Here is a 27683-nt window from a genome sequence, read left to right as displayed (position 1 = left end):
TTATATATGTGGGCCAGGACTACAGCATAACATGCTTTTTCCATTCCACTAAGCTTCCTTTCGCCCAGATTAAATCAATTATAAGGGAGAGAAAAAAGTATGACTCTATGCAAAAGAGTATATCCATACATAAAAGGAATAGAAGAGGCGATTCAGTTATTTATTCATTAATTCTGTTGAGTGCCAAATTTGAGGTTATTTTGTTTAAATGGACAAATAATGCAGCTTCCCCAATGCAGATCAATATGAAAAATAGTCTCTCATTGATATACATTTATTAAAATAAATTGTCTGATGTATGGACCCCTTCTTGATACCAATATTATTTTATGTATGATTTAGAGACTATAATTCAAATAAAAGTTCTGGAAATGCTTCTAATGCTGGAATTATGAACATATGTTTCAGAGTTTGTAAAATGTTTAATTATGAAAATATCTTTTTGAAACTTTAAATATAACCTATCTTTATTTTGTAAACAGAGTATTACCATGTGGTGATTTATTTTAGATGTGTGGAGAATTTAGACAACTTACATCGGAAGGATAATATTCTTTTTCAAAAATGTAAAACTATTCTAATCTGGATGGTCAAGAAATAAAATCAAAAGCCTTTTCTGCAGTAGAGAGTATTTTGGAACCTATTTAAGAAAGAGAATGACCAATCCAGGTAGACAAGACTTGAGTTTATTTATACGATTCATATCTCCCTTCTTAAAAGGACATTTACAAACTTGATTTCAAAAATAAAAGAACTTCTGAATGACAAATGTTCACGTTTTAATTTCAATATTACAGGTATGCTCTTTTGTGATAAATTATCAGTTGAAAATGTTCCAGTGAAATCTGGTATCAATTAATTTAACACTTCATATAAGAAATAATAAAACATTTATATTCAAGTCTTACATATATTACTTAAAATAGATACAAAGTTCAATTTGTAACTTTAAAATTTTACTATTTCAAGCTACCTGAAAGAAAATACCTTAGTGGAAAAAAAATGTTTTGATTGTTTTTAATAAGTATGACTTTTAAAACAAGCTCTGTTAGTAACAGTCCACCCATATGTTATTTAGCAATTAAGTAGGTCAAATAATATATGATGTTATCTTCAAAGGAAAGAAATAATATTTGTTGGGCAGGTGCAGGTAAAATAATTTTTGGAGACTATTATAATATGCAACTTAGAATCAAATTCAAGAAGTTGATTGATTGAAAAGTATTAACAGTAGACATATTCATAAATAATTGCTTATTTTCCAACTTTTAAAATTAACCTGCATGAATGAAGCACACTGAAAACCAGAGATGATATAAGGTAGTAAAAAATTGTACATCTGATTGTTTGCTTGATGGAGGCATCAAGCTATTTGTTAAAATAGCTTCTCATACACATTTTCTTGTCCAAAAATAGAAATTTGCTTATTTTCCATATATACAAGTATCCTGTGAAATCCTGGATGCTGAAAAGAAAAAGGTTGAGGTATAGCACTGAGTAAAGCATCAAAATGCATTTTTTTTTTGGCAGAAATTCATCAAAGTTACTGTCAGCAAAGAGTTGATTGGAGTGTGCTTCCGAAAGTCTTCCACGTTTTGCCCTCTGAGAAATTTGTTTGCGACATCGAATAATTGAACTCTTCAACATCAATATATACAAAGGCATTTTATTATTAATCAAAGAAAGGGAATTAGAGTCATCAGAAATTACAACTTTATTTTTTCATAATACATATATTTATTGCCATCATAGTTCTGCAATTGTCATAAAATTAGAGTCAGATGGAATTCAAAGGCACGTGCAAGTTTTGGAAATGGACACATAGATAACAGTATAGAACTGTACATAAAATAATTACAATTTATTAAACACACTGTTTTAGCACATTCTTCATGGATGGAAATGAGCACCATATCTTTTATGAATATATATTTTTCTCTGTTTTTTTCTACAGCACCAAAGAAATCCAAATAGGAAAAGGAGAGATGAAAATTGGGAATCAAGAATAAGGCCTGTTTCCATCTCAGCCACACTATCTTATTATTTTTAATGATTTTCAAAACTTTTGTTGTATGATTCTGCCCCCACAAGGGCATCAGTATTTCCTAACTGGTACGTATATACATAACAAGTTGTTTTCTGTACCATCCTTATTCAAAACTTGCATGTGGCATAAAATGGGTTGGTGGCACCAAGATATATTTTCTGCTGATTTCATATGGTCTTTGTCCTAATCTTAGCCAAGGAAACAAACAGGACCGACTTCAAATCCAAACTTCTGATTCTGATCACCAAAGTCATTAATCATTACATCAACAATAGGTACTTGATCAATTTTCGGTGTATTGATTTCAATCACAGTCTTTTCATAGCCTTTTCTGGACTGTAAAGTTAAGCAGAAATAAAAAAAAGTTATACAATCATTTTATATTTTTAACACATGTTATTTTTTTCTTAAGCCTCTGAATGGAGGTAAGAAAGAAGAGAGTAGAAAAATAACTTCCATTATTGATGTAGTAATAACTTTTCTTATTATCACTGACGTCATATGTGGCTTGAAATTTCGAATGTTGACAACCACATTTAATATTTAACTGTTAATTACCCAACTATAATCTATAATACTCTAATATACTGCACAGTTGAAGAGAACCTTATTGAATTGCTTAATACAGTTTAATATGAAAACTGATGTTGGCATTGGGTCATACCCCTACATAAATAATATATCCTTTCCATGATAATCATAATTAAGATATATATATATATATATATATATATATATATATATATATATATAGTCAAATTTTCTCAAGAAAAACTTGAATACAGTACAGGAATTATAATGCAAGAGGTCAAAAGTCAAAATATTTCTGCTGGTATGTATTAATTTTGTGAAAAATTACCAATACATTGCTATTGGGAAATCTAAAACATTTGCTCCATTTCATATGATTTGTTTTCTGGTCTTTGCTATATGTGTACTCTGTTTATTTTATTGAAGGCATAGGCCTGTTTATTTGTAATTGTGACTTCTCTTTAGTCATCCACTAAAACAATGAGCTTTTTAGGGTGCTCTATGGGTCATTTCCTTATATGAAATTCCCACATATGTGAAAAAGATAGTTTCAGAGGATAAAAATAACAACGATAGTAATTCTCTAAACTGGTTTCACAGAGTACCAATCAACTAACTCTTATAAACAAAAGACAGGGGAAGAATTATCTATGGTATAAATACTATAAAGGTGATTCTTTTATCTGTCATTTTAGAATCATGATTAAGGGAGACAAATAAAATAAGGTTTTTGATTTTTGTTTTTAATTTCAAGAATAGCTAACTGTAATAGTATTCAAATATCAGGAATAATTCCATAAAAATAACACATGATCCAATATTACCTTTTGTTATGGCTTTCAAAATGTGTCTATATTATGTTTCAGAATTCCCATGTTTGTGTGTTTGTGTGTGTGTGAATGTTAGTAGTTTCTAATATACTGCATTTTAATATGTCAGTGTTAAGCATCAAATTTTAATAACTGACATCTATTTCATGAAAGAATCTGATTTAGGGCCAAACTGGTGGTTACATGCTGTCTTGCACCTTTGTGAAGGAAGGCAAACAGAGAGTATACTCACCGCACAGCCGTCAAACAGTGCTTTGATGTAAGCGTTATTGTCATAGGACATCTCCTCATCATTTGATCCCAGGAACCGAAGTGCTTTGTCATATCTTCCTGATGACATATCATACCAGGCTGCTGACTGATGACAGTGGTATGTGAAATTTTGCCGAGCAGAAGCAGTCAGCAGTTTCAGGAATGTCATTTGCACCATATTAATCGAATTGCCTTCAACATCTAAATATGAAAGCTGGGGATAAAAAAATAAAAAGACACATAAAGACTCTTCTCTTTTATTTTATAAAAGAGTAAAATCACTGTCGAAGGTGGAGTGTAATTCCGGAAGCATGTGGATGAATCAACAAACCCATTTTTACTTAATGAAAGAAAGTGTGCATCGAGGGTCAGAAGACCCAGGACAGGATTTTATGAAATCAAGATTGTATTCCCACCTGCATTAATATAAGCACTACTTATGTTTGAAAAATCAGTGTTTTAATCAGTAAAAATTGCAGAAAAAAACAAAATGTTTTTGTTTCCAAGAAATCTTTCATTGTTTGTCTATCTTTTTAAATAATAGAGTGGTAAAATAGTGAAATAATGAGAACAGTAATTTCAGTGCAATGTAAGTTAACTATTTTTATGTTCTTTGACTTCACTTACTTCTTTAAAAACTTCATAGTATATCTACTTGACCCAAATATTTAAACATGTTCCTGCTTTTTTCATTTTGGGGCCATAGTCTTCTGAGGCATTTGTGGTCTTCTAATTTTCAGCACAGACCTGCCTGTTTGCTCATTCTTAGATGATGTACTTATTCATAATTTGATCAACAGCACCAAGCATAATGCCTAAGACAATGCAACTGAATATATGTTGAGTCAGTAAATATTTACTTCGTATGTAGGGCAGGAAAATAGTCTTGATTACAAATTATTCAAAACTCTCTTTTATCAAATTCATAAATTGTTTTATGAGGTATAATTTAAATATATGGGAATCAGCTGAAACATATAAGCTTAGTTTTAAAAAAATTAAGAAATTCATTCAGATTATAGATTAAGTCAGTGTAAAAGGCAGTTTTCTGTGTCTTTCTTCCTTATGTTGATTTTACCTCATCTTTACTGATGATGAGATTCCTTGTGAGATTGGAGAAAAAGCTATTTGGGAAATGCACTATAAGAAAAACAAAACAAAACAAGAAAAAATAAAACCACACAAACAGCTCTGTTGCATGTATTTTTAACTCATAAACAGATGAGAATGTGACATAGCTATTTAATATGTAATTTGAAGCGTGAACTAGAGAATTATGTCAAGTGAAGAACTTCACTAAAAGTTGCTAATTAATACGTAGATTTGCTTAGGATAATAACTGTATAAATAGTCATCAATGGAAAATAATAGCTTTTTAAAAGAACATGAAGCAATTGAATATTTACCTGGATAAGTGACAAACTTTAATTTAGATATATTCTAATTAATATTTAACATATATATGTATATATATATACACACACACACACATATATATATACATATATATATTTATTTATTTAAACAAATTTTAAAAACAAATTTAGTTTTGGCGTCTAACCTTAAAATCTCTCTAGAAAATTAACAATGGACTGGCAATTGTATGGAAATATCCAAGTAAACTTGTGCTATAGTACAAATAAAAGGTCAGGTCAGTCAGTTCATTTTAATTTCAAATGTAACAACCAGAAAAAACAAAACAAAAACATATTCCAAAAATTCTTATCAAAATAGAGAACAAAAAATAAATTAGATTTCAAGCGGAAAGAAAGAAAATGAAATATTGGAGTCAGAGATACTAAATAGATATTATACTCTCTATACGTGATTTTTCTAACATAATCCACTTTTATGATGTCTATCTCAGGTACTCAATGAGATGCATACTTCATTTGATCATATTAATTTAGTAAATTTAGTATATTTCCATTTATTATGATATAAAAATTTTATATTTCTCACACTGATCTAAGAGATATAGATAGAGCAATGTAAGGAACACACTGAATTCTGCTTAGTATAATTTAGATTTTCATAGTCAGAATCCAGAGATACATAATTTGAGCTTCACTTATGAAATTCAAGATAAACCATTTTATATTGAAACAACAACATACCAGTTTTCCTCTCTTAAATTCGCTAAACCAGCTTCCTGGTTTCTCTTTTGGCCATGATGAAATTCTTACCTGTTGCAAAGGAACCGGAAAATTAGAAAATAGGTAAAAATTATGACTAGTACTATATATATATATATATATATATATATATATATACACATATGTATATATATGCACACACATATATATACATATATACATATACACACATATATACATATATACATATATACACACACATATGTATATATACATATATACACACACATTTTATATATAGATATACATATATATACTAAGATGCTAAAGAGCTTTTCAAATAGTCTACCCTGGATTACGCAAAATGAGATAAAGAGCATAATTTGAGATAGATGGTGTGAATTCCCATTTAGTGAAGACTGAGTCATTTTCTTCCTGTTTTGTTTAATTGTTCAAAAAGAAGAAGGGGAGGAATAACCTGGTAAAGGCATACTAAGGACTGTAACATAGGTGGAACTCTTAGGTAACCCCTTTGAAAAGGAAACATTCATAATGCCAGCTGGCATGAGCCATCAAGACAGGTATCATTAGCATTCCATAGCCAAGGGAGGCATCCTGAAAGTATCTAGCCAGTAACTAAGGGTGGGATGCTATGGAAACAAAAGTCATTGGCAAGAAGAAGACTAGTCATTTCCCACTGGGAAGAATATTTAGAATTATTTATAGATCTGCATTTATTGTTTTGCTTTGCAAAGATCATGAAAATATAAGGGTATATAAGGCCTCACTATAGGGAAATTGAGTAATCAGTGTAAGAGGAGGCATTTTCCATTTTCCCACACGTCTTTGGGAGCTAGAGGAGTTTTACTGAGTGTGGTTGGGAAACCGAAGTTGTTTTGTCTCCTGCCCATACTCCCGACCCTTTTCTTATAAACTTAACTTCTCTCCTAAAGAGATTAGCCATACACATAAAGCTATTTGTGCCTCTGTATGTCCGCACCATTTACTAAGAAGAATGTGATTTATTCAAAGAATACAAATAAAAGCAACATGTCCCCCCTATATAATGTTTGGAGAATATAATTATGTTCGTGAAAAATCTTTCCTTATATTACTAATTTGCCTTTAGCTTAAAGATAGACCTCAACTACTGCTAGGTGAAAATCAAGAAATGTGTTTGAAGAGACTCAACATTTAAAAAGTACACAAGTACAGAAAATACTCTTATTTTATGCAAAAAATAATTCTTTATAAAATTGTATATTTTCAGCATAATAAACAGCTGTGAGTTCTACCACATGGTAATTAAAATGAAAAATACTATACATGCACTAAAATTTGAGAATCAACTATGCTGTGTCATGGAAAGCCATAGAGTTTTAGAGAGCAAGCAGGTGCAAAAATAATACATCTGGGTAAAAAATAAAGGAGACAAGTATTTGTTAACTCCATGCATCACTTTGTGCCTTATTCATGTTTATGCAAATGAGATGCTCTAATTACCCTGTAAGAAAAGCAGATAAGTGAAAATATGACAGTATAATTTTCCTGTTTAGTTCAATATTGCAAAAACATGGCAGGAACTGTCAACAGTCACCACCAAAACAGATTGTTACTTACTCCCTCAGATTTTTTGTCTGGATAAATGCACGTCTCACCACCAGACGTGAAATTACAGTAAACTTTGAAGGAATCTCCTGAGCAACCTTGGTTAGGATCAATCCAATATTCACCTAGAAGTAGAAAAAATATGTCATAGACAAATACATTTATATCAAAAATCAAATGCATTATATATCAAATTTTATTAGAAAGAGAAATAAAGTAAAATAAATATTCATAGATCGTTTTCCTCAGGCATTCCTTTTATGGTTTTGGTCATCTTGGAGTATATGTTTGAGTAGTTAAAGACTGACACTTTGTCTTATCTTACTCAAAGCTGTGCAAATGTCCCCAGACAGTCTGCTTGAAACACCTTTTTTTATTTTAGCGTGCCTATTACTTTTAGGTTTCAACTTCAATGTCACCTCCTCAAATGTTACCATTCTGTTTTTCCATGTATAATGAATTGCATGCACATTGGAATAAGGTATACTGGACCAACCCTATATCCCATGTGTGTTATTTACTACTTAAATCATCTGAGAATAATGGCCAAATACTTTTTCTTGTTTTATTCATTTGAAACAATGAAAGCGATAGTATCTACTTAGCCTCAAGGGCCACACTTTTGTATTTACAGCAAAAATTTGTTGCAGTAAATGTACTCCCCTTTGAATGGGATCCTAAGAACAAGGTCAATTTCCTATATTTAAATGCAGTTTGCAACTAATGCCATTGTCTAAATGATGAGGAACAAATTTTATCATGTGAATGACCATGACTATTAATTTGGTGTTAGGTGAGTAAAAATGGTAAGGGAGAAACATAAGGTTATTCTTTAAATAATTGGCAATGTGGTTTTTGGTAAGAGTTATTGGGAGTCAGAATTGATACATGTGATGATTACTTTGCTTCCCTCCTACCATTTTTCACACTGCTATTTCATTTCAAATATTAATTTGAACTATGTCAACCCTCTGGTTATGAACTTTTAACATTTTAAGAGCTCCCACTGCTTAGCTTAGTACAGAAATATACTATTTAACAAAAACATTTACAATTTTTCTGTTCACACCATTAACAAATTTACATCTGGAACAAACTGAAATTCTCAGGAAAAAAAATATACTAGGAAATAAAAAGCATCCAAGATTTTAACAACCAGAATAACCACTCTTAATCTTTGATATTTCTTATGGTTTTTAGGAATATGTAATTCTGAATTATATGTTAAGAATTATGTTTATCTTTTATTCAGTTAACATTGTCACTAAGTATTCTTTCAAGTAACATTAATAGATTAATTACTAAGATACCTTTGTTCAATAAATTCAGTGTATTATAGACACTATGTTCAAAATATCTCTAATTTATTCATCTCTTATTCTACTGTCACATCCCTAAAACAGGCCACCATAATCTCTTGCCTAGATTAGTTTAAGAGCTTCTTAACCAGTCTCTTTTGATTCCATCTTGCTTCCTTCCATAATACTTCAAGTCTTTTTCCATTTTGCTCACTATTGTTCAGCCAGAGACCTTTCAGTTTCTTGAAGACACCAAGACCTTGTCATCTTCAAAGCTTTGCAAATGTCCCATATCCTCTGCCAGGAATACCCCTTTGATTCTTTGCATGACTGGCTATCTCTTTAAAGTTTCAGCTTAAACGTCACCTTCTCTAATATTAACATTCTGTTTATCCAAAAATGGAATAATCCTTTAGTTATCTAAATACTCATTTTTTCATAGTATCAGTCATAAAATGCTATTATTACTACTTAGAGTTTTCTCATTGTTCCTTCTGCTTATCTGTTAATCTCCGCATGAAGAATAGTGCCTGACACCACTAAACAAATAAATACATAAATGAATATAATAATAATAATAATAATAATAATAATAAACACATTAAAGAATTAATAGAGTAGTTATTCTATGGAAAACACAGGGAATTATAGTCCAGAGTGAGCTTTCCATTCCCCAAATTTCTTCTTGATTGCTCAGGTTCTAATTAATTATATGGTGTTTTATGTGATCTTCTCCATTTGATTTTCAATTATATATGATTACCTTAGTCAGCTAGATCAGAAGTCTGAGCTATTTTCCTTATGAAGCACTGAATTAATACTGAACTAAACATATATCTCTTTTGAACAAACATTATGAATTTGAAGACCCTGGATATAAGCTTGTAGAGAACAATTAATAATTACTTGTGCTTTCGTTTTAATGTGCTGTGCTAGAGTAAGATAGCAGGATTTAATGACATTCTTCCCTTATGGTAGTAGCTGTTTCTGAATCGCATTAAACTTTTCTATCTGCACTGAGATATTTAGCTTTCAGTTATAACATTAATTATATGATTGATAGAGCAAAATTATATTGTTCCAATAGTAAAAAGAGTGGTAAGGTATTTCCACATAAAGTGGGAGATTTAAAATGAGATAAATATCTGCCTCTTATTAGTTTGGTAATTATGTGAGTTTAGTCAACTAAGAATAGTTGAAACTGTTTCCTTCTTAGAATGGGTATGTAAAGGTTTTGTCAAATAGAAGGTATGACAAATTATCCTGATTATTATTACAAATACATTGTTCATAATTGTTCTGGTTATTTGTGGATCAATAAAATACATTTTTACTCCAAGCTAGCCTAATTCTCTAATATTCTGTTCATCCAATCATTGCTAAACTAATGGGTCAAATATGATTCAGTTATGCTCTTTAATCATGTTAACTTTACTCATATTAATGTAAACTAAGTTGGGATATAGGAGATAAATACTCATATATAGTAATACACACGAATGTGTGCACACATAAAACCCATTCTACGATAGTTATTACAAGGCAAAATGCATTTTTGTTATCTGTAATCATCCAAAATGATCTTGTCATAATTTAATGAAACTTTATTTAACAGACATGGATTTTCTAAAGAAGACCTTGCATTATGCAATGTAAATGACTTTTTCTATCTATAAGTTTAGAATTAATAATTGTTTGCTGCAGTTTTATTTGGAGACTATATTAAACATTTAACTAGAATTAATGAGCTGACAGTGCACCTCAGTAACTTAGAGGCTCAGTACATTTGCTTTGTCATGTATTATTAACATACCATCTGGGAAGTCAGGATGGCTAAGCTGCAGATCTTTGCAAGTTCGGGCTGGGTTGGTCTGAGTGCCCATCGGAAACTTCATATGCTCAATGTCTTGTTTCAGGGAATTGAGGGAACCAAATATTTCTTCCATTCCATCTGAGTAATCAAGAATATTATCACCTGCATCTGCTTGCATACTTTCAGTATGTCTTCTTGTTTTTTTAGGTGACAGGATGGGTAAAGGCTGAATGACTTCACCAGGTGGACCCTGTAAAATAGATGATATGCATATAATTGTTTCCTAAAGTAAAATATTCCACAGATTTTATTACTGGTTATGTCATAAGATATTATAGTTGGTTTAGCTTTTCAATGTTTTCCCTAATTTCAGTGTTTTCTGTAATTGCTACTATAATATATATATATATATATATATAGATAGATAGATAGATAGATAGATAGATATAGATAGATATAGATATATATAGCTATGTGTGTGTGTGTATATATATATATATACATATATATATATATATACATACATATATATATAATAAAATTTGTAAATTCTTTTTAAAAATCTAGTGGAGATACTGGGATAGGCACACAAATCAGATGATTTCTGGACCTTTTTCTGTATAACTGATGTACAGATTTGTGTGGACATGTTATATGCATTGCTTTCTTATTTATTAATTAGTCCTCATTAATTAGTCCTTAAATTCACAACTAGATTTTAGTCTCCAAAGATTAAAACACCATTTTAAGATTCTTGTGTTATCTAATGAGTTGTCTACTATGCTTGATAATAATTTGTATTCTGATACATTCAACTTTTAAAAATACACATTACCTTATTTCAAATATTTATAACTTAAGTCTTTATAAATTAACAAACTTAAAGAAATGTAACCAGACTAGAATTTACATATGTGTAAGAGTAGAATTATACTAGATAGTTAACCCATGCAATTATGGGTTGAAGTGTGTCCCACAAAAACTCACATGCAGAAGTCCAAAGCCCTAGTACCTCAGATTAACACCTTATTTGTAAATGGGGTCCCTGAAGATATGATTAATTAAGCAAATATGAGGGTATTAAGGTGGGCCTATTCTATATGACTGCTGTCTTTATAAAAAGGAAAATGTAGGCACAAAAACATGCATAGACAGAAGATGATGTGAAGACACAAAGGAGAGGAGAGCCATATACAAGCCAAGAAGACAGGTCTCAAATGTATCTTTCCCCACCGCCCTCAGAAGGAACCAATGCTGCTGACACTTTCAATTATGGGTTTCATCTAGGACTTTTGGCTTCTAGAACTGTTAGATAATAAATTTCTGTGATTTAAACCACCTGGTTTTTGGTACTTTGTTTTGGCAGCCCTAACACACTAATATACAAAGAGTTTGAAAACAAGCTCAAGACAGAAGACTAAAGTTTTTACACATGAATCTATCATTTAATAGTTCTGGGAAGCCTGGAAAATGTCAGCATTAATAAGTAGTAGTTATTAGCATTGCTTTTATTATTATCATTATATGAAGTAGGAAAAAAATGCCTAGTATCTGAACTCTTTCTTTATTCCTAGTGTCAGATATAAATGTATCTTTGTGGCATACAATCAGTTGCTTTCATGAAAATGTGACATAAAAAATATATGATTTTCTTGAAAAACTAATAAGAACACGTTATCATAATATATAATTAAGGTATCTTTATATTCAAAGAGTGAAACGGAGTAAAACACACGTCTCAGCATGCAGACCTGAGTACTTAATTAATGTAGTTGCTAGTTCCTGGAAAATCAGCACTTTGACAGAAGTGTCTTTTCCATCCTTATAAATTCAGGGAAGTCACTGGCCATCTTAGAACGCTCATTGCCAGAACATCACTCTTGTGACCGTGCACTTACCGGAAGCCCAGGAGGCCCTGGAAGACCGCTGTCACCCTTCTGGCCAGCAGGTCCCTGTTAAAGAGAAAAAGGAGCAAGATGAATAGAGAACAAGACTTCCCTGAAAAATTAAAATGCCAAAGGGAAAGGTACTTACAGTAGAGCCTTTGTTACCCTTTGGACCTTGAGGACCCTAGAAAATACAAAATCAAATTACAGATAAAAATATGGAGAATTTGTCTCTTTGGTATATTTATAAGTTTACTTATAACAATTCTCTTTTTATTGTACTTACTGGTAAGCCTGGGGGACCAGGGGGACCTATGGGACCAGCAGGACCTGTAATTCCCTATGGAGAAAATCATTCAAATCAAAGAGTTGTTCTCAGCAATTCCATTTTCATGTTTTTAAGAACAACGTATGTTGCAAAATATGGAGAATGTAAAAATACATGAGAATAGCCCAAAAGTTTTCCTTTGTGAATCTTAAAAAATAACTTTGCAAGATAATCTGTTTTTTTTTCAATTTTGCTTCAATGTCTATATATATTTATATTCCTGCAGCCTTCAGCATAATGATATGTATGTTAGGGATTCAAAAAGTGTTTGTATAATTAACTATTGAACAGTAATTTTTGTGATTTTTAACTTAAATCATGTATTTTTAATTTATTTAGTCTTAGGTTATGTAAATTTCTTTTTGAAACCATGACTGACTTAAGGAGATTAAAATAAAGAGGCTATAAATCATTTCCTTGGTCAGTTTAAGGGAATGTGTGCAGGTATCTGTGTGTGTATAATCAAGAAGGAGTAGAAAAATAGATCTTTCCTTACCCCATCACCCTTTGCTCCTGGAGATCCTTGAGTTCCAGGGAGTCCTCTGTCACCCTTCTCACCTTGTTCTCCTGGAGGACCAATCAGGCCTATTAAACCAGGATGTCCCTTTGGAAGGCAGAAAAAATATATATATTACTATATAAATTATAGCTATATATTAAATTATAGTCATAACAGAATTGCGCATTAAATTTACAAAACATAAAAGTAAAAAAATTAGATTAAAAAAATAAACTTTCTGAATATATAGGATTAAGAACCCCTTTCATGTCACCTAACAGGATCATTTACTGCTTATATTAAGTGAGATCTTTATTTAGGGTTGGGAGTATTATGGAACAAAATGCTTTCTAAAAATACCATCTGCAGTGTTCCATTTATTTAAAGGAAATTCCCTCAACTTAAAGACCAGTAATGACCATTTGTAATATTAGTGAAATAAACAATTTAAAATTCATTATTTTAATAAGCATCTTATTTTATATGAAATAATTTCTATTTTTCAGAGAACATGCAGATTTTAAGAGACATTTAGAGGCTTAAAAATAATCCAAAAAACTTAATGCCATTCTAAAAAAAGGCTTATTTTCTTTAATCATTTGATGCAACTCAATATACATTGTGGGAAATCAAATTACTATTTGAAAAATATTCTAGTTTAAATTCTTTTATTTTCATGTTTAAAAGCTCTTTTTATAAAAATAGGCATTTTGTTATTCCCTATTTATTTTCTGAATGGTTATTTTGGTATAAACATATGCTTTCTCCATTAGGTTCCTACAGTAGACAGCGAAAAAATATAACACTGGTTCCGGTACATTTTTCACTATTACTATGTATAATTTATCTTTTCTAAATTAATCTGGGAAGCTAAAGAATGACAGCTTTTTCCTTGGTTAGAATGAAAAATACATTCTATGAAATTTCCTTTTGAGTGATTTTAATCTGCAAAATTATTGCCTCTGCTATTAAGTTTTATCAAAATTGTAATAACACAATCTTTTATTCTCACCTTCTCTCCCTTGGAGCCGGGGTCACCTTTGAGACCAGGTAATCCAGGAGGTCCCTAAATAGTGAGAAATAATAAACACACATAAAGTAGGTATGAATTACAGAATCATATTACTATGCACAAGGCAGGTTTGGTTTTGGTAATATGATAAAGTTAAAAAATAATAAGTAATGATCAAGATTCTAAATAATTTTGTGTGTTTAAAGCTACGTGGTTTATTATTTAACCATAATAATAAAATACAGTGATAATTTTGATTAAATGAATATGAAGTCAGAAATATGATTTTTCAGTTGAGAAGAAATGATAACATCTTAAGTACACTAATTTTAGAAGAAGGGGTTTCCAAATTATATATCCAGTCAATCAAATACTGTGGTACCAAACTTAAATTCAAAGGTTAAAATTTTTCCAGCAATTTTTTTTAAAAAGCCTCAATACACTTTTTTTTTAATATAAAATGTATTTATTGGGGTGACAATGTTAATGAAATTACATAATTTCAGGTGTACAATTCTGTATTACATCAACTATAAATCCCATTGTGTGTTCACCACCCAGAGTCAGTTCTCCTTCCATCACCATATATTTGATCCCCCTTACCCTCATCTCCCTCCCCCCACCCCCCTTACCCTCTGGTAACCACTAAACTATTGTCTGTGTCTATGAGTTTTTGTTTCTCATGTGTTTGTCTTGTTTTTGACACATATCAGTGAAATCATAGTTTTTGTTTCTCATGTGTTTGTCTTGTTTTTGACACATATCAGTGAAATCATAGGGTTCTCTGCTTTTTCTGTCTGACTTATTGGAAAGACATTCCGTGCTCATGGATTGGAAGAATCAACATAGTTAAAATGGCCATATTACCCAAAGCAATATACAGATTTAATGCAATCCCCATCAAAATCCCAATGGCATTTTTTAAAGAAATAGAACAAAAAATCATCAGATTTGTTTGGAACCACAAAAGACCCCGAATAGCCAAAGCAATCTTAAGAAAAAAAAAAATGCTGGAGGTATCACACTGCCTGACTTTAGCTTGTACTAGAGGGCTACAATAATCAAAACAGCATGGTATTGGCAGAAAAACAGACACATAGACCAATGGAACAGAATTGAGAACCCAGAAATAAAACCACATAAATATGGACAGATAATTTTTGACAAAGAAGCTAAAAACATACAATGGAGGAAAGATAGCCTCTTCAATAAATAGTGCTGGGAGAATTGGATAGCCATGTGCAAAAGAATGAAACCGGACTGTTATCTGTCACCATGTACCAAAATTAATTCAAAATGGATCAAAGATTTAAGCATAAGACTTGACACAATAAACTGCATAGAAGAAAACATAGGTACTAAAGTTATGGACCTTGGGTTCAAAGAGCATTTTATGAATTTGACTTCAAAGGCAATGGAAGTAAAAGCTAAAATAAACAAATGGGACTATATGAAACTTAAAAGTTTCTGCACAGCAAAAGAAACCATCGACAAAATAAAGAGGCAACCGATTGAATGGGAGAAGATTTTTGCAAACAGTTCTTCCGATAAGGGTCTAATATCCAAAATATACAAGGAACTCATGAAACTCAACAACAACAAAAAAAACAACCCAATTGAAAAATGGGCAGAGGACCTGAAGAGACATTTCTCCAAAGAGGACTTACAGATGGCAAATAGACATATGAAAAAATGCTCAACATCACTAATCATCAGAGAAATGCAAATAAAAACCACAATGAGATATCACCTCACCCCAGTCAGAATGACTATCATCAACAAGACAAATAGCAACAAGTGTTGGAGAGGCTGTGGAGAAAAAGGAACCCTCATACACTGTTGGTGGGAATGCAGACTGGTACAGCCGCTATGGAAGGCAGTGTGGAGGTTCCTCAAGAAATTACTAATAGAATTACCATATGACCCAGCAATCGCTCTCCTGGGTATCTACCCAAAAAATCTGAAAGCATTTCTCTATAGAGACACGTATACTCCATGTTCATTGCAGCTTTGTTTACGGTGGCCAAGACATGGAAACAACCAAAATGTCCTTCGATAGACGAATGGATAAAGAAGTTGTGGTATATATACACAATAAAATACTATTCGGCGTTAAGGAAAGATGATATAGGAACATTTGTGACAACATGAATGGATCTTGAGTGTATAATGCTAAGCGAAATAACTCAATACACTTTTGATAGTCAACTGACCTTTGATAACTACTTCTCCTAAGTAGACGCCTAAGATAACATATATATATATATATATATATATATATATATATATATATATATGTTTAATTATTTATTTTTTTCAGTTACAGTTGATGTTCAATATTATTTTACATTAGTTTCAGGTGTACAGAATAGTGACATTTACATAATTTATGTAATGACTCCCCCAATTAATCTAGTACCCACCTGGCACTATACATAGTTGTTGCAACATTATGGACTATATTCTCTATGCTGTGCTTTACATCCCCATGACGATTTTGTAACTACCAATTTGTACTGCTTGATCCTTTCACCTTTTCCACCCAGCTCCCAAAGCTCCTCCCCTCTGGCAACCATCAGTTTGTTCTCTGTGTCTTGAGTCTGTTTCTGTTTTGCTTGTTCATTTATTTTGTTCTTCAGATTCCACATATAAGTGAGATCATATGGTATTTGTCTTTCCCAGTCTGATTTCTTTCATTTAGCATAATATCCTCTAGGTCTATCTATGTTGTTGCAAATGGTTAAGATTTCATTCTTTTTTATGGCCAAGTAATATTCCATTGTGTATATATACCACATCTTCTTTATCTAGTTGTCTATTGATGAGCACTTGGGTTGCTTCTATACCAAGATAATATTTTTAGCTGTAATTAATGAGTTAAATCTCTTATCTAAATGATTTGTAAATTTAATAATAAGGTAATTTACTTTTTTCATAAAATTCTATCTTTTAATAATTTAACTTTTTCATAGTCCAAGGTTAAAAATACTGGGGCATGACTTTAGCAACTCTTAGTCCTGACTTCTACCCATGGAAATACTTATACTGATGATTTTGTAACAAACATTTTTATATAAAAATATGTATATTCCAAGTTGAAGGCAATGCAGAATAAGATCCTTGCTCTGAAATTACAAGTGAAACTATGCAGGCAACAGATTCTGTCAGAAATGTAACTGACACTGAAAGATGGTTTGTAAGTATGTGATTGATGAAATGGGGCCAAGATAATGCTACAAAAAGGAGACCACTACTGCCTGTAGCAAAGTAGGCATCAAGAAACAAAGATAAAATATTCACATGGTTTCTCTATGAGTTTGAATTATTTAAATTGAACTGAATTATTTGAATTATAATTTAATAATTATAAATAAATAAAATATTATAAAAATAATTATTTTTAACATGTCACTTGGAACAGACATTGTTTAACTTTTACCCAGCTATATTATTATGAGTCTTCACTACTGTATCTTCTACAAGGCTACCATGAGTAATGATTTTCCCCTTCTACCTAGATACTTTAAGTCTTCAGTATGAAAGAGCATATTAAGTCCCAGTCCATCATTTTGTGAATTTCAAGTATTAAGGGCCATGGATCTGATCCAAGCAGCATGATGTAATATGAAAAGAATGGGTTCAGAATAGAATAGACTTGAAATAGAAGCCAGCCTCTCTTAGTGGCAATTTAAGTTAGCTAGTAAAAGAGCTTTGGTTTTCTCATCTATAAACCATGGATTATGATTCCTATTTCATGGGATTACTGTGAGATTGAGTAGATGAGCCCTTTCCATTCCATTCTTAAATCTCTAATCTACTCCTCAAACTAAATTCCTGAACATCAGCGGAAAATAAGAATAGTAACACTATTCTTATGTTAGTCCTGTGTAATGACAGTACTTTGGGTTATAATTAGATATATTTATATTTGTTTCAATTAATGAATGAATTTGAAACTTTGTAAGAAATGATATAAAAATGGACAATTTCCCCATATCTTTCTATTAAGAATAGATAAAAATTATTTTCATAAAAGGTATGCGCAATTTTAAATGTAAACACACCTAATAATACGCTTCTAATAAGGAGAAAATTATTAATTCTCAGATGTAAATTTATGTCAATCAGTTTAGATTATGTTTTGTATAAAAATAAACAATCATGCATTTTGTTAAATCTCTGACAGACAAAAAGGAGACGACAAAGAAATTACCAAGTTCACTTTCAGGTATATGCTAAGGCTGGGTTTTAACTCTGGACTTTCATCTAGTTTATTAATACCCTGACATAGTAGATCTCAAAGTGTGGTCCTCAGACCAGCAGCATTAGCATCATCTGTGAATTTATTAGTGAAGCAAATTCTTAGGCTTCATCCAGAAAGCTGTATCTGAAATTCTGGAGTTAGAGATCAACAATCTGTTTTATAGGTTCGATACTCATTAAGGTTTGAGAAACATGGCTCTGTGGCATTAGTTCCCAAATCCAGTTAAATCAATATGTAAACTCAGAATAGCATAAAGGATCTCATTTATGTTAAAAACGTTACTTATTTAGTCGTACTAGTTTAATCATTTTAAAATTAAGAGAATATATTTTGTATCTACTTTTTTTTGATCTCATCAGATAGGTCTGGTGAACCATCAGTTAGGAAAATAACATTGCCCATTAACACATTTAAAAAGAAATAATATAAATGAGTAATGGAAACAAATAATTTCTTGAGGTCATGTCACCATCAGGGTAGATGCCAAATACTTTATGTTAGAACAAGATGGAGTAAAAAAGCATAAAAAAGTAGTTCTAATAAAAATGCAATTGCATGAAAGAACCATGTACTTGAAACAGTAGCAGAAACCACTTAAGAATATTGGTTAAAATTGAAACATGTCAGTTAAAAGTAAATACATTCTTTAGATTGAAAATACAAAACTCTTTAAAGAGGCCAGATTGTTTTCTTCCTTCACTTCTCATATTCTATTCAAACTCTTTCAGAAATGTGATATAGTTTATAGAAATTTGGCTGTAAGTGGAAAAGCTGATAGGGATATCACTTCCTGGGCATCAATATTTTAATCACTACTTCATTCAGTCTCAAATCCACCACACATTAGATGGGTAATCTTTGATCTATTACTTATTATCTCTGAGCTTTATTTATAAAAGTATTTTAATAATAACAACTGTGTCATAGTATTGTGATAATGAAAGAAAAAACAAGCTTACAGAAACATTGCATAAACAGTGAACTTAATGTTAATGTTATCATTATCATTTGTTTTTGATATGCTAGATGGTTATTTATCAGCTTTCTCATCACATTCTAAAAGTACAAGCTAAAATGGCAAAAAAAAAGAAGAAGAAATACTAGGAATTCTAATTGCTCAGGCTTAATGAGAAACATGCCAGACACTATTTGTGTTTCTAATGAATTTTAAATCATTTCTATAAATATTATTCATGAACGAGTTAGAGGAAATGATGATTAATTCCTCTATGCTACTAATCTCTTACAAAATTATGAACTATTCCTAAGGAGAAATTTTCCAAGCAAAATCAGGTTCTTATCATTTTCATAAGTTGGAAATAGAAAGTGTTAAAGTGATGATATTAATAGTAGTTATAAATAACCTTCTGAACCTGAAACATATCAAAAATATTAACTCTGCATATAAAAATGTTATTCCAAGTATACATATTTTCTATTCCCCCTTTCGGATACTGTAAATTGAAAAACCCTAGGGAAATACATAATTCATAAGTAATAAAGTGAAAAGGAAAGCAGGGATGATACATTCTTAAGTGTCCAGAATACACAATTGAACATTTTCCCCTGCAGAATTATGCTTTACAGACTATTTGCTTTGATATACATCTCAAAACTCTAATGCATTAAAGTTTAAAGAAACTGCAGATCCTACACTTTATTCAGAATGCAATATTGTGGAATAATATTTAATTTGGTGAAAAGCAAATGCTTTGTTGTTTAAACCTGCTTAATCATTATGGATTGCTACCTATCTCAACATTGTTTACAGATAGTTTAAATGTAGCATTAAAAAAATCAAACTGCAATGTGGTAATGCATCCTACCATTTACTCAGGTATTTATGGTTTGAAAAATAAATCTATCAGATCTTTTATTTGTCAGTATGTGAAAAGAAGGAATGTATGATAATATGAAGGTAAACTTGTCCAAAGATAAATACTGAACAATTTTTTGTCTACATTGGAACAGATTCCTAATATGAGAGAATATAAAACAAAGCAAGATATAAGCTTAAAACTAAAATAGATGCTAATCTTGTCTTCAAAAAGGAGAACAAATTAATTCATTTAAACTGCATGGCATCCCATAGCAGATGCTATTAATGTTCTTATTTTACACATGAGGAACCTAAAGCTTAAAAAAATTGAATAACTTTCCTGAAGTCATTCAGGGTGCTTGTTTTTGAAACCAGGGAGCTTGGCTTGAGAGTCAATGACCTTAACCAGAGAGCATGATATGCTACTTCTTGCTCTGATCTCAAATTAGCTACTAAAATACATTTTCTTAGCTGAGTTTAAATTGCCATAAATGACATCCTGAAGATGATTTTTCCACCCATCCTCACTTCATGAGGATCAAGTAGCAGTTTCATTAAAATTAGATATCATAGTCAAATTATTTGACACTATGGAAAAGCTACAATACGTACTTAAAACAAGCAGCCAGAGAAAGGAATGGCACCCATGCTGCTCAATTCTGATCCTTTTCACTTCACTCTACTTAAAAGGGTTGTTCAGCCCCTCACTTGCTCTGTAAACACATTTACCTAAGAGTCAGAAATATAAACTTTTGCAAGTCGGAATCAGGTGGTATGTCTGATGGTTTTATTTTTAATATTAGTACAAGGAAATCTCCAGCATGATGTTTTTTATTTCCTCTGGAGAAAGGTCAGAATACTTATTGGAAAATCTGAAGTAACAAGAAAAAAATCTCTGGCAAATTTTAGAGTGACATTAAGGCGAAGTACTTTGTTTTTCCAGGCTCTGACTCGGTGCAGTTAGGAGTTTACCATATTTACAGAGAATATTCTCTAAACAGAGGTACAGATGTCGGGCTGCTCCTGCTTTAGCCAGGCCTTGGTTCATGTGATGATGGGCTCATGTGCAGATTTGATAATTTCCTGTTGGAAGTCACTCAAAATTTGATAACTTTTATCCAGTTACTAAAAAGTGATCTTTAACTTTTCAGTGAAAGTTAAAAAAAATAATCTCTGCAACACTTATGAAATATTTGGTAGGTTAGAGACAATTTTTGTGACATTTTTACTAAAAGGAATGACCAAAATTACTCTTGAATAATTAAAATTGTGAATCCCAGTTTCGATGGCTTTCTGAGTACAGCTACATCTCTGATATAATTAATATATTCATGATAAGTAGTATTTTTACAAAATTTAAGTTACTATACAAGGGAACTTAACTATTTAAATCATTATGCATCACATAGAATAGTGCTGTGTGCTTTGTTTGCTGCTTGGAATAATTCCTTTATACATAACTATTTTTGGACAATGAAGTTCAAATGAAGTTTAAAAATATGTCACCAAGTAAGCAATAATTTTAAAGGTGAGACTCGGATTCTCCCTTTCTGCCCAAATTTTATACTAAGGACAGCGTTGGCTTCTACAATGAACTCCATCTATGAACACTATGCTGGTCGGCTACATGCTTTATTGCATTTGTCAACATGTTGTTTGCACACAGTGTATGATGGTAACCAAGATTCAGTGATGTAATAATTGTCTTTCTTCACTAATGGGGGGCAAGGGGTTAATATTTTATCTTTCAGCCTGCATGACTCATGAAGAGAACAATTTATTTGGTGAAGGAATCACTGTATGCCTGTGCCAACGTTATTCTTTTAAATGAAGTGCCAGGAAACTAAGTGCAATTGCATGCACTTGGGGGAACTGTCCACATTTGGAAAAGAGCTGGCTGGGCCATTAGTGCCATTTTGTTCAGAGTGGAAATATATTTTTCATCCAAAGGACATAAGAAAGATCTTCTGATCAAGAGGCATATTTTCCAAATAACCTATCAGTTAGGATTATTTTCCTCTTTTTAGGTCTAAGTAATACACTTCCTTGAACATTGTACAAAATATAAACCAATTTGTAAGATAAAATTTCAGGAATTCTAGCCTATAAACAATTTTGTTCCTGGAATTCTCCCTTTGTAAACAACAGAAAAGATGCTACTCACCAGAGGACCAGGTGGCCCATCCTGGCCTGCAGCTCCAGGGAGCCCTTGTTCTCCCTATGGAAAATAAACGTGAGTAATGTTTTTAAATTAATGAAAGCATACATATTTTTATTTTTATTTTTATTTTGAAAATATAAATAGAAAGAAAGCAAACATCATCTGTGAATTTCATAACATGGGGAATATCTACAAATATTGCAAGCAATTTTGAGTCCTTTTACTTTGTATTTGTCTATGTGCACATACATACACATATATGTATGGATGGATTTGTGTATAAACATTTTACATCTTTGAAATTTTATGGTTTAATCTTCTATTTTGCCATTATAAGTGAGAATTTCACCATGAACTTGTTAAATAAATGATCATACGTAGATATTTTAAGACTAATTATTATATAATATTTCATGAATTCCTATAAAACGTCAACAGTATAATTTATGAAATGATGCTGACATAAACATTTTCACTTATAATTATTTAGAAATAAAAAGCTATTTCCAACATGGCCTTTTCTTTTCCTAGCACAGATGCTCACCACAGGGCCAGGGATTCCCCGAAGACCCTCTGGACCAGGCTTTCCGGAAGGTCCCTGGGGACCAATTGGGCCAGTTTTTCCAGGAGGACCTTCAGCACCTGCTTCTCCCTGTTATAAAATACAATATGTGCATACTTTGGTAATGAAGAAAGACATTTTATTACCTTATAGAAAGTATTAATATAGAGGTGCAATGTATGCCCGAGCTTTTCACACAATACCTATAACACATGTTTTACCTTAGCACCTTTTTCACCTTGTCTTCCTTCTGCACCTGCAGCCCCAGGTGGACCCTATAAACATAAAATCACATTTAAAATATATATCACATATTAAAGTAAGGTAACTGAAGACTTATTTACAGATACTCCAGTTTAATTAGTAATAGATCTTAATAAAGGGTGGCTTTCTGCAGCTATTAAGTTTAAAACACAATGAGAAAAATCAAAACCCTTTTTATACAGAAACTTTGAGTTAAAATATTAAAAATAAATAAAGTGAAGATTGAATAGAATACAGATAATCACATAATATCAATGTAAAGAAACAGTAAAGGTAACATTTTTAAAGAAATACTGATTGTCATCCTTAGCATATTAAACACTTAAATATCATTTATTATGTTTTACAATTAGGAATTAATTGAATGTATCAGATTTCACTTTCATCGTTATATGTTTTAAGCCTGGCTCCTTTCTTAATCTTAGAACATCCATATGTTACACGTTCTTAAAGGATCATGTCTGACCAGCACAGCACAACATTTAAAACCTTGACAGTCAACAGACTGTATTTTCATTTTCTGGAAATATGTAATTCACACAAACAAGTGATATAAAAAAATAGTATCACTTTTGAAAACGTAGTATTAGAACAAAGGAAGAAAAAAAAACATGTCATCCAAAGGTTAAGAGGATATTCCAGCATTTGCATGACTTTTGTTTAGGTGCATGGATTGCTATGGAGAAATGCTAGTGTGTACATTATATATATATATATAAATTATATATATATGTAAAAGCTATTCATAACATTATTCCTTGTATGTATGTATGTGTGTGTGTGTATATACTATGTATATTTCTAGACTATATGTTTATTTCTCTTTGTAGGGTATCCGTTTACCTAATTTCCTTTTTTTATTAGCTATGTGACTTTTCGCATATTATTAGTATTCCTAAACTTCAGTTCTTTTATCCATAAAACATTATCAATAAGAATTTTCTTGCTGTAGACTTGCTAAATTTAAATAATATACACATGCATAAAAGTATTTTGGGAACTTTCCAGTGTAGCAGAATCAAATACAGGTATGAAATCTGATGCTTAAGAACATAAAGCCTGGACTCAGACTGCCTGGCTTCCCATCCTGGCTCTGCCCCTAATTAGAACTGTGATCTTTGGCAAGTTACACACCCTGTCAGTGCTTCAGTTTACTTTTCTGCAAAATACAAATACTAACAGCAGCTATCTCCCTGAGTCGTCATGAGAAGCCAATGCGTTGACAAATGTAAATGGACATAAACACTGCAAATATTAGCTATTGTTATTATCATTACTAAAATTATTATTCTATATTGAAGTATTTTACCTATGCTTTTCACCATATTGGCAACCTAAGAGTCAGGTGCAACAAAAGAGACTTTCAAAATACATTTGTAGACACCATGTCAAAAAATTACTTATTCTATCCATGCTGTTTATAACATCTGAAAAATATAAATGCCATGTTTGAAATTGTTTTAACTAGAAAATTTAAAGTTGGCAAACAATTTATTATATTATGTGATCCTGTAATATATAATCAGATCTCGAAATACGATATTCAGATTTCCTTCTTCCATTTACAGTCACGTGTGAAATACCAAACTTCACATTTTTAAACCTTGTAGCAAAATGAAGTAGAAAAGAGTAACTTATCTTACATATATATAACATATGATATTCAAGGTGTCAAAGAAAATAATTTTTCAAGCTAGAAATAAGATGTTATAATACCTGTTATATTTAAATTTTGTTCATAACAATTATACGCGGTCCTTGATATTTTTACTTTTGGCATTTCATAGAAACTTTCCAAACCAACATAAACAGGGTACACTAAGAGTGTTTTTAGTCTATAGAGCTACGCAATATATTTCATAATAAACTCATTCTAATACATATAAAATTTATAATTTTATTATAAAATATTAATGCAGTTCCAGTAATTGAATTTTTACAATTACTAAACAAGCATTAAGATTCAATTTGATGCTGATAAATTTTCTGCACAAATTCAGACACAAGTACAGAAAGTTTAAAAAGGAAACTTAGTGATCTCTAGGAAATTGCATTCATTTCTCCCCAGACTCTCGTTTTCCATTTGTTTACTTCAATTTTTGCAATGAATGGTGCTCAAAATTATGAACTGAGATTGAGGTTGGGGGTAGGGGAGAGTAGTGGAGATGGTGTTAATTGGTGAGAATAAGGCGAGACAGGAAGATAACTTTCTTTCAGATGCGTTATTAATATTCGAATAGTGAGTACAGGCTAGTTTTTCATGTGGTCTTTTAAATCCACATTTAAAATGAGTATCAAGCACTTCATCAAACTCAGACAGTGCCGTGAACTCATTTATCTCTGAGAGAGTCAATGAATACATATCATTAGTATTTATTTTCTCAATATCATCACTGTGACACTATATATTATTAGGCATTCATTGTGCCACAACCCAAAGATAAGAAATGTATAGATTCTGCAGTCCCTTGAGGGGACAGCAGCAATAAGTTAACAATAATATATGCATTTAAACTGAAGTGCATCTTTTGAATTTTATTTTATCAACGCAAGAGGATTTGTGTATAGAAGCAAAAGCTCCAAATATTTCCTCATGTTAACATGCTGAGTCATAAATTATTGTGGTGTGATATTGAAAAGATCAACCTATGCAAAGTGAATAAAACAACCATAATGACTACAATTTGGGGGATAGAAATTATGAGATTCAACTGAATAGTGGGCTTTTCCTTATTCTCTGAAGGTTTTCCTCTACACTAGAGACATAATGGCATAGGGTCTTAAATTCAAAAGACTGCACTTATACACATGAACTTTATAGTATAGAAGATTTACAAATATCTGGCTTAAAAAAAAGCAAGGCATCAACAATGTCTAAAATCATAACAAAAACACTGCTTTTACTGCAATGGAGAAAAGAAAATCCAAGTTTGAAGAGCCTAGAGAATTTAAACAAAAGTAAACTACAGTAGTCATAAATTTGTGATTCTAATAAAGGATTTCTCCATCCCCAAAAGGTTTCTTTTCTCTTTGAGTGAATGTCTGATGTCTGTCATAGTGGAAATGTATGTTAAGTGGCTTTGGTCTGTTCTTTTTCTCGCCCCCCCCCTTTTAATTTATTCCTTATATTTTTTTTCAAATGGCACAAAAGTTTTAAGAAATATTCAAATGAAAAGAGATAACACACTTTTTTTTGGCAGGAGACTAGGAAGTTTCCTTTGGGAAAAAGAAAAACTAATAATGCCTATGGACAAATTCTTGTCTTAGTCATTTATTTCTCATATATCTGTATACACAGAGGGTCAAGGACTTAATCTAGTGAACTACTTGCTGTGCTTTCATGAAGTAAAGAGTGTTCTGATTGAAAAATTCCTCATAAATCATGACATATTATAACGAACTTCAGTTACTTCTCTATAGTAGTGACTGTTACACGGGATTTTCCTCCCCATGAGAAATATACTCTATATAAAATACACACATAATCCTCTCTTCAAAATTTATACTTTACAATATTATTCTATAATATACCCATTCTCCCATTATGTCACAACAATTGATGTCTTCCTCATGTGTCAGAAATGTGCTATGCATGGAGAATAAAAAAAAATAAAAGTGAAACCCTAAGGAGTTCACAAAGTTTAGTTATGAAGATAAACATCAAAATTAACATATCCAATACACTATAAAATGTACAAAAATAGTTGTACAAAATAGGTACATTGATCTAGTTTGGCAGTAGGGAAGGCTTTCCTAAGAACTCAACCTCTGATTCTGAATCTTAGTGTGGGTAGATGTGGGAAGGATGTTTCCTTCTAACACTTTACCTTCTCATCATTCACATTCGTGCATAAAGGCATAGAGATCTGATAATATATTAATATATTTTATATGGATATATTCATATATATGTATATATCACACATATATACATACACAGACACTATCAGTATATATGGATATATATATACTAAGTTAAGCTTTCCATATTCTCAATAAAAAATATCAGTTATTGTTTTAATTTTTATTGTGAACTTTTTTTTTGGCAATATGAGTTGAATGCTTTAAAATTCCATTTAATAAGTGCATTTTCCAGTTATAATGTTTAAATTATTTTAGTCAGCTCTGAAATTTTTTTCAATAAAAAGGCATGGCTCTTGGTTTCAAACAACTATAATGATAACTTGAGTATTAAAATTTCATGGCTTATTTACACAAACTGTACAATCTTCTAGTGCCCGAAGGAAATATACATTTATTCTCAAGTATTACAAATGCATGACAGAATGTACATGTACTACAAATGACGACTTAATTTTCCTACTTGTTCAATAACTGTCAAAATGTTGTTTCTCAGTATCAACACCACTTGCAACATTCTGATCAATATTCTATTAGGAAGGTTTATTTGTA

General features: G+C 31.3%; 1 protein-coding gene across 7 annotated transcripts in view; it reads right to left on the bottom strand.

The window, feature by feature from the left end:
* Positions 1 to 1650: 1650 nt before the first annotated feature.
* COL11A1 (collagen type XI alpha 1 chain) overlaps positions 1651 to 27683 on the bottom strand; it is a 207811-nt gene continuing 181778 nt past the window's right edge. For 6 of the 7 annotated variants that reach the window (XM_081026892.1, XM_081026887.1, XM_081026888.1 and 3 more), the window contains 13 exons: positions 23228 to 23281; positions 22989 to 23096; positions 22448 to 22501; positions 14201 to 14254; positions 13186 to 13293; positions 12648 to 12701; positions 12510 to 12545; positions 12374 to 12427; positions 10476 to 10725; positions 7377 to 7489; positions 5778 to 5846; positions 3641 to 3874; positions 1651 to 2383 (listed from right to left, as the gene is read on the bottom strand). In XM_081026892.1, coding sequence (XP_080883018.1) covers positions 2237 to 2383; positions 3641 to 3874; positions 5778 to 5846; positions 7377 to 7489; positions 10476 to 10725; positions 12374 to 12427; positions 12510 to 12545; positions 12648 to 12701; positions 13186 to 13293; positions 14201 to 14254; positions 22448 to 22501; positions 22989 to 23096; positions 23228 to 23281 — 1335 coding nt within the window. In that variant the 3' untranslated portion in view covers positions 1651 to 2236. The remainder of the gene's footprint in view (positions 2384 to 3640; positions 3875 to 5777; positions 5847 to 7376; positions 7490 to 10475; positions 10726 to 12373; positions 12428 to 12509; positions 12546 to 12647; positions 12702 to 13185; positions 13294 to 14200; positions 14255 to 22447; positions 22502 to 22988; positions 23097 to 23227; positions 23282 to 27683) is intronic. The other variant, XM_081026889.1, reaches the window with a different exon arrangement.

Source organism: Rhinolophus hipposideros (assembly GCF_964194185.1).
Source record: "Rhinolophus hipposideros genome assembly, chromosome: 19".
Lineage (NCBI taxonomy): Eukaryota > Metazoa > Chordata > Mammalia > Chiroptera > Rhinolophidae > Rhinolophus > Rhinolophus hipposideros.
The sequence above is the reverse complement of the archived record's forward strand: the minus strand, read 5'-3'. Positions and strand labels throughout refer to the sequence as shown.